This window comes from Hippopotamus amphibius, chromosome 6, assembly GCF_030028045.1.
Source record: "Hippopotamus amphibius kiboko isolate mHipAmp2 chromosome 6, mHipAmp2.hap2, whole genome shotgun sequence".
Classification (NCBI taxonomy): domain Eukaryota; kingdom Metazoa; phylum Chordata; class Mammalia; order Artiodactyla; family Hippopotamidae; genus Hippopotamus; species Hippopotamus amphibius.
The window spans coordinates 39,183,129-39,192,109 of record NC_080191.1 but is presented as its reverse complement, the minus strand read 5'-3'; the positions used below and the strand labels follow the sequence as shown (position 1 = coordinate 39,192,109).

Here is an 8,981-nt window from a genome sequence, read left to right as displayed (position 1 = left end):
AAATAAGCAGAGCAAAGCAAAATAAATAAATAAAGCAACAGCCTGGGAAAGTGAATTAGAGAGAAATATCTGGCTAGTTGGGAAAGGTTAGAATACTTTAAAAGGAAAAAGAAGAAAGGAAATCAAAGACAACAGAGATGATTCCAGGTTATAAAGGGAAAAGTCAGTGGAATAAAAAGTGGTGGGAGGGGGGTGTAGTTTCTGCAGGGAGTGTAGAATGGTGAGTTCTGCAGCAGTTAACAAATAGAGATTTAACATTTATTAGTCAAATAAATATTTTTGGAGAAGCAACAGGGAAGCACACATCCTAACAAAACTGAAATACATTGACTTATTTGGTTACATTGGAAAAGCAATTTGTTTTCTCTTCATTAACAACCTTACTAGATGTTTTAAAACTCTTTTCACTTGGAAAATGTAAAAATATCTTCAATATTCTCAATTCAGTTGGCTTACATTTGTTGAGAGAACAAACTCATGCTTGCAGAACTGTTCTTGAAAATGCGACCACTCACAATAACTTTGATGGCTTTCCTGAACCAAGGATAGAATAAAGCATAGATCAAGGGGTTCATGGCTGAGTTATAATAAGCACACCAACAGCAAATCTCATAAATATAGGCTGGGGTTATGAAGCCCATAAAGCCATCGATTAATGAGTCAATACTATACGGTAACCATGAAATCATAAATGCTATGACTGTGATACCCAGAGTTTTAGCTGCTTTTCTCTCTCTCTTGGCCACTCTGGATTTATAACTGTCTGATGATGATTCTGTTTTGCCACCAATATTTGCAATCTTTTTAGCCTGTTGTCTTGCCACAAGGAAAATATTGCCATAGAGAATTAGCATAACAAGGGTAGGTATAAAGAAGGATAGAAAATGTACTAACACCCAGTATTGATTTATAACGATCTGACAACCTCCTATGCAGTTGAGGGCACTAGATAATTCTTCTAGGCCATCATCACAGGCACCTGTGTAGAACACGGCACCACTGTAAGTAAGGGGCAGGACCCAGGAGATGCAGATGCACAGTCGTGACACAGACACCGTGAACTTGGTGGGATAGAGCAGAGGGTCAGTGACAGCAATGTACCTGTCGATGGAGATGAAGCACAAGTGGAAGAGAGAAGAGTAACAAAATGCCACATCACAGCACGAATGGAAAGTGCAGAAACTTTGCCCAAAATACCAGCAGCTCTCCACAGACCTGACCATGCTGAAGGGCATCACGGTCACTCCCACCAGAAAGTCCGCACAGGCCAGAGAGGCGATGAGAAAGTTGGTGGGTGAGTACAGCTGCCTGAAATGAAGGATTGAAATCATCACCAGGAGGTTTCCAAAGACAGCCAGCACAGCCCCAGAACCAAACACTGTGTACAGAATCAGCCGGGATGCGGGCGAGTAGGGGGTTTTGACACAGGATCCGTTCAGGTGCTCGTAGCAGAGCTGCGCAGCTGCAGGGGGGGACGAGCTGCTGCTCATGATCTGTCTTTCACACTCAGAGAATTCCGTCCTTCTTGATTTCCACAAAGTGTAGGGTTGCGTTTTTCAATAGTCCTGGGGGAAAAGCATACGTACACTAGGATGCCTCAGGAAATTTTCAGATATTAGTACAATTGTTCTTCAATTTTCCATTTTTTTAATAAATCTCAAATGTATTCAATAACAAAATAAAATCCAAAAAAAAAAATTACTTTGAACATAATCACTGGGAGTAACTTTCAGTTAACAAATGATTTGTTCCCTGAATTTGATAAAATTCCCTTTTAGTCATAAATATTTTTTTTATTTTTTACCTCCAGAGTTTCTCTTTGCAACAGGCACTGACATGGGAAGTAATTATAGAGTTAAAGCACCCTCTCCTGTTAGATTTATCTGCATTACTGCCTAAAGCACACAGTCCTTCCAGATAAGTAAATGCCATCAATAGGAAAATCCCTAAATGGAATCCCTATAGTGAAAGGTGTGAACTTAGAAGATTATTTTTACTAGTGAGTGTTAAGAAACTTATTATACAAATGACTGTTTCAATTAGGTCATTCTGTTTCTTGAGCTCAAGATTTTTTTTTTTCTTGTTAGACTTGAACTTTTTCCCTAGTCTCAATCCTGCTCTGGTCACTTTACTGGATTTTTGTTGCAGAGATATAATAAGGAACAAGCAGTGAGTCAGTACTTGGCCCTTTCTCTCCTGGTAAGAATCACTTTTGCATCTGCACTGGCTACCAACATACAGAAAAGGTAGCACACACCGTGAGCAACTTGCAGTGGATGATTTGCATTACAGGAAAGCATTAAAAACACCATGGTATTTAGACCCACCAGTGTTTCTGAGCTACCAGGACTCCCAGTGTTGGTAGAGAAAAGATCGTTGTCTTCTCAAGACCTTGTCACTGGAAGCATATCTGCAACGTCTCTCCACCCATGTGAGAAATGAGCATAAACCCTCTGATTACACATTCATTTGTGGATCCAGGTGATAGAACTTTCTGTTCCCTGTGATGAAAGATGTCAAATAAGGAATAATAAGCAGAAAGCTGAAACATGGGACTACATTTCTTGGTAATTTCCCATCCTTGGAATGTTAGAACACAGCAGAGCAAAAGAAAGTATTATACAGCCTTCTCCAAGAAGGGTTCAAGACTCTTGCAGCTCCAGGGCTGTGACCTTGAAGATATTGGTGAACTCGTTTTTCAAGTTGTAAAGTGCCATGGGTATTATGATTAATCCATCTGGCCATCTAATTCCTAATAAAAAAAAAAAACTAATACTCTTAACCCAGTGATCTTTTAGATTCCTCCTAATATTTTCTGAGAGTCTGATTCTGTAACATAATGTCAATTGCTTATATAGGCGAAAGTTTAGGCCAGGCCTTCTCAACTTCAGCACTATTGACATTTGAGTTCAGATAACTCTTTCATGTGGGGATCTAGCCTGTATACTGAAGGGCAGGTAGCAGCATCCCTGCCACTAGATGCTAATAAAATCCTCCTAGTTGTGAAAACCAAAAGTATCTCCAGACACTGAAGAATGTCCCCTGGGGGGCAAACATGTCAGTGGCCTGTCTCATTTAGAACCATAGTTCTGGGCAATAAAAATGTATCACATGATACTTGTCATTTGAAGTACAGAAATAACTTTATCTCCCTCCATTATTCTGAGATTTCTTCATTCAATAATTCATTCATTCGTTCAAGGTATGTTTATTGAGTGCCAGGAGCTGGGTACAAAGTAATGAGCAAACAGATACCATCCCTGTCTTCATGAAGCCTGCAGACTTGAGGGAAACAAATCTTCTACAAGAAAACAAATAAATGAGAGTATGAATACAAATTGTGAAAAGTATTACAGAGGTGGGAGACAGTACCTTGTGAAAGTGTGGTAACCACCTAGACAGGCAGGTGTAGACAGTAGAGTTCCTACCAACAGAATAAGACAAAAATGCTGCTGCAATATTTGTCGGATAGTAACATAATATATACCCACAAAAAGGAAAAAGGAAAGGAACTACACTTAGGCATAGAGAAACTTACTGAAAAAGAAATATTACACCAAAAATAGAGAGAGAGAGAGGCAGAGACAGAGACAGAGACAGAGAAGCGTAACTGTGGTCTGGGAACAGGAGTGGTAGGGCCAGACTGCAGCTCGTTCCCTGAACAACCTGGACAGATCCCTAGATCCTCATAAACTGCTTTAGAAAATGGAGAGCTAGATACCTCCCAAAATATACTTCTCTTCTATGAAATTATGCCAAAGAACAAACAGTTGTCCTTGCTGCTCTTGCTGTTGTCTATGATGTCCTTGGTTGGCAGAGTTAATATTCAGCGAATATCTGCTGGATCCTGGAATTTTTTCACCAATTTTATTTTTTCTGCAACCCCACTTTCTAGGAACCACCATCCTGACCCATTGATATTTTTAATAGCAAAAGCGGTATTTTAGCAGGTGAGCCTTTATGCCACTCAGATGAAACCAGGGCACCCTCTGGTCAATTCCAAATTTTTGAGACAGTGAAATCTCTTCTAATGGAAGCAGATGCCCAGGGAATCAGCTACATAGGAAAAGCAATATCAAATGACTATTATGAAAAGAATGCAATTATCCTACATGTTTTCCACTTTTTTTTTTTTTGCTATCATAAAAATGTGTTAGAGGAATCTAGGTTATTCGATATTCTCATGCTTGGGGTTAATCCATAAAGAGCAAGTAGCCCTGTGCTGAGATGAGATGTCAATTGGAACCTCTGCCTAAGGCCTCTCACTTCTTGCACAGATATGACTCTCCCTATCTTGCTCATACATCTCGGGTGAATGATTTGCATCAGGTAAAGATCAGGATCAGGCAGCAATCACACTCTCAGGCAGTTGTGATTCTAACACAAGGGCAGGATTTGGGGGCAATCTTTGGTTGTCTTGCATCATCTAAAGTTTTCAGTCCCATATCTACACTGGATCTTTAGTTTGCAGGTTTGAAAACTCTCAGACATTCTCAAAAGTCCATGAAATAAACCATCTCCCCAATGACTGAGAGTGTGAGACATGCCTCATTATAAACAGAATGGACAAAGAGGCATTAATGATGCCCTGTGGCCTTCCCAGTGCCAAACTCAGAAGCTTGTTAATGAGAGGGAGGGGAGGGAAATGTTTCCTGCGTTTGTCTCTTTGGATTAGAAGTTGGAGGGAACCAAACGCAAAGCAGGGTCAAAGTGTTAAACTGTAAATAAACAGCAGTTGGTGTTGATAACACATAACAAGTACATTAATTATACATCGAATAAAGTTTTAAACATTTTTTCAAGTGACTGGAAACTGAGGCACTTATGAACTTGATTCTTCACCAAATCTATTTGTGTTTAATAGGTATTTCTTAGAAATCTATGTTAGTCTCTTATGGAGTAGTTTGAGTGCTGTGGGAAATGGTATGATGTTATATTTTCTCCTATCACAGACACACAGTGTCCTCTGCAAATCTTCCTTCTTCATCCTTTCATTAGATCTCAGGCAGACCCCAGAGCTCTCCAGTCACTCCGCATGTTAATAATTCAGTTTGGGTTATTCCAGGTGGAAACTGCTATCTAAATTTATTCAGTACCCCTGGCTGTACTATTCCCTGTCTGCCTTTGGGGAAGGGGCGTTTCTGATCTTTTATACCTTATCCCACCCTCCTTTTCTGCTCTATCCCATAGGGAGAAGGAGAGAGTAGAAGCAAAGGAGCACAATCATTTTATGTCAAATTAGGTCTCCTTTTACCTTCACTTGGTGATCATGACCTCTGTGTAGTGAGCCTTCTAACACAGTTCCTCTCCTGCAGTGCACATCTGGGGTCTGCAGGCATCCCTGCAGGAGGCATTCCTGTCCCCAGATTCCTGTGATTAGTTTCCCTTTGGTCTTTTCCAACATCCTCCTCAAGTCCTGTGGGATGTATCATAGACACTTGATGCACCCTGAAATGGGAGGCCAGCGGAAGGGTCAAAACTGACTGGCCCCCATCTGGCCTCCAGCCCTCCAGAAATTCATGCATCTTTGGCACCTGAATCGGTGACTGTATGGCCTTGTCTCCCTGCTGGCCCATTTCTCCTCCTGACCATCTCTCTCCTCTGCTCAACATGGACACAAGGCAGGTCAGCAGGCTGTTGAGTAAGCAGATCTGCAGAGGCAATCAGGCTTGAGTCACCTCGCCCGTACCTTCTTCACTGGAGTGGTTCCCCTGGACAAAAGAGCCCAGAAGAAAAGCCTATAACGTTTCCCCACACGGGCGAAGTCTAAGAGGGAGTCGAGAGAGTTCAGCTGGAGGGGTTCACCCACATCAGGGAACTGGACAGTGGGTGGGCTCCCCCAAAAGGAGTCACATACGTACCTCATCACAGAGCCTATATATGAGCACCTGCCACAATCAGGACATAGGTGGTCAAGACCACGGCACTACCAGGCACGGGAACAGCTTGTGTCTCATTATTAATATTCCCCTCATTCCATTCCTGCTCCACCCTAGAGGGTGGTAGGGGCTCCAAAAAGAAAAGAAGAGTAGCAGGAGAAGAGAAAAAGTCGATTGTACCCTCCCTACTCTAGGTCCCTGAGACCTAGGCCTGGATGGCACTGTCTGGGGTAGGAAAGATAAGATTACTTAACTGGATGTGACATTAAAGTTTTACTATGAATTAGAAATAACATATTATGGCTTTGCATTGATTGGCCAAAAAGTTCATTTGGGTTTTTACATAACATCTTTTAAGGCCAAACCTATAAATCCTGGAAATTGAGCGGAAAACAATAAGATCTGCCCAGAATGTTATTAAAAGGTGGGGAATGGAGAGTCCATAGCTCTAGTTTGCCTACAGCAGGAGATAAAATGGAAAAGCATTTTATGTTTGGGATGCACCAAGTTCAGACTGTTCCAAATCCAGTGATATATTCAATGGGCCAGGCTTGCTAGCCATACTAGAAGGAAGGACGAACCTACTGACTAGAGTTCTCTTCCTTCATGCTTTTCCTGAATAATTTGAAGACTTCTTCCCATGATCCTACCATACATTTGGGAAATCTCATTCATGTCTTACAAAGTAAATAATAATCATGTAAGTAATCACTCAGCACTTCTCAGTACATTCTTAACCTTCCCCTATTTAAGCTTTCACAATCAAACATAAATTTATTCTTGATGAATTGCTCTTCAAAATGTGACCACTCGATTTCTGCATCAATAGGCAAGGTTGATATTTCAAAACACTAAAAAAAAATCTGGCAGGATGTGGGCAATGACTGGTCAGAAAGGATGCCCTGCTGAGGGGCAGATCAGCCTGTGGAGGTTCCCTCCTTTGCTTCGCAGTGATCTTTCATCGGTGGATCACGTGGAGGCTTGAGAGGTACGGGAGGCTCGGTGCAATAGGTATTTACCAATCAGGATTTAAACATTTCATCATTTTCACAATGGAGTAGTCTTGGTACCTATTACCTGAAGATCAGCCCTGTCAAGATAACTGAGCCCATAGTTTACATACTTCTGAAATCCCAGTAAGATACCCCCAAAAGTATTTCTGAAAGATTAAATCAGATGGGGTCAAACAGATGGAAAAACCATAGCAGAGAAAATACAACCCACATTAAACACAACAAAAGTTTACCAGAAAAGTAACACTAATGTTCTTTCCAATAGGGCCTGGGAGAAATTCTTAATCCCAGAGAAAGCAATTAAAGAATGAAGACAAGAAAATAGTAAAAATTCTTCTAGAGAAAGTTTCTTCTTGGGTAAAATGTCTAAACTTCAAGTGCAAATGCCTACTGAGTGCAAAGAGGTAAAATGAAAAAAAATACAGTTACTAAATACAGACAAGTATATAGAGAAATTCTAAAAAGTTCCTAGAAACAGAGGCCAGAGGGAACTAGCTTAAGGAAATGGAATGAACATCATACTGGCATCAAACATCTCATCAGTACACTAGGACCAAAGAGGCAATGGAGTCATGTTTTTAAAGTTATCAGGGAATTTATTTTTAGAACCATCATTCTAGTTAAAATTAAAATCATAATTGAAATACTATAAAATTCTTCAAAAATAATTTGGAATTAAGAAGTAATATATAATGTATAATTATGTGTGTCTATAGCATATATTTCTAAATAATGTATACTATATCAATAAATAACAAATATTTTATTACACTAAATTATAAATATTATACACACTTATATAATATAAATTTAAATATATAATTTGCATAAATATAAAATAGCAAGAAATAGATGATATCCATGGATCATTAGAAGCAGACAAGCCACATCTAAGGGAGCAGAGGCAAGGCGATTTGTAGAAAGGAAAGGTTGTAGCAAGACCAGGGGAGAAACAGATGAGGGCAGAACTCCAGGCTGTCCCAGCAGGGCCCAATCCAGACAGACTGTGAATTCAGGAGACTCCAGCTATTTGGCCTTGCTCAGGTTACTTAACCTGTGGCCTACATCTAAAAAGGAATGGTTCATATCCAACCTCAATCAACAAGTAAGAAGAATAAACAAGTTGTGGTCAATCCATACAGTGCAATACTACTCAGTCACAAAGAAGAAGGGATCAACTCCTGATTCATACTTTGACGTGGATTATTCTCCAAATTATTATACAGAGTGAAATAATTCAGACAAAAATGTGTGTATATATATAATATATGGTCGTAGTTATATATAATGCTAGGAAGTACAAGGTAATACACAGCAACGTAAAGCTGATTAGTGGATGCCTGGGGATGGAAGGGGGTTGAGTGGGCAGGGATGAGCAGCAAGGACATTACCAAGGACATAAAGAAACTTCTGGGGTGATGTGTATGTTCTGTCTTCATGATGGTGATGTTTTACAAGTGTCTGCAAATGTCAAGACATCAAATTGTGCCTTTTAAATATGTGCAGTTTATATGTCTATTATGAAAAATATTAAAATTTGAGTTTTTCTGTTAAAAAAAATAAAAAAGGGGGAGTTCTCTGGTAGTCCAGGGGTTAAGATTCGGTGCTTTTATTGCCATGGCCTAGGTTCAATCCCCGTTCAGGGCACTGAGATCCTGCAAACCACATGGCACAGCCAAAAAAATAGTAAATAAATAAGTAAATAAATAAATAAATGATTTTTTAGAAAGGGATGGTTCAAAATAGAGCATGTCAAAGGTACCTTTCAGTTTTAGTAATTTCTACATTTATCACAGCAGGCTAATGATTGGATGGTCAAGGGAACGTGGCCAATGTGATATTCTTGCCTAGGGAATTTTTCTGTCCCTGAATTCACCTACCAGTGTCTGACACAGAGGGATGCGCTTTCCAGGGGATAATCCCGGTCACCGCAAAATAACTGTGTAGCATCCGCAATTTTGATATCACGATAACCACCATGATGTATAAAGAATTCTTTCTTTTACATGTTCATGAGCATTCTTATATAACTATAAATTATTTCTAAGTTTAAGGGAAATATGCATGTACTTATTCAACAAATAGTTAT

At 39.9% G+C, this 8,981-nt stretch overlaps 1 protein-coding gene across 1 annotated transcript; it reads right to left on the bottom strand.

Moving 5' to 3' along the window:
- Positions 1-452: 452 nt before the first annotated feature.
- Positions 453-1,490, bottom strand: LOC130855809 (trace amine-associated receptor 6). Its single transcript, XM_057739806.1, has one exon. It carries the CDS (start codon positions 1,488-1,490, stop codon positions 453-455), a length of 1,038 nt encoding a protein of 345 aa, XP_057595789.1.
- Between the last annotated feature and the right edge of the window lie 7,491 nt (positions 1,491-8,981).

What these genes read in the sequence shown, in the direction of transcription:
- LOC130855809 (XM_057739806.1), bottom strand. Translation starts at nt 1,490, where the DNA reads ATGAGCAGCAGCTCGTCCCCCCCTGCAGCTGCGCAGCTCTGCTACGAG.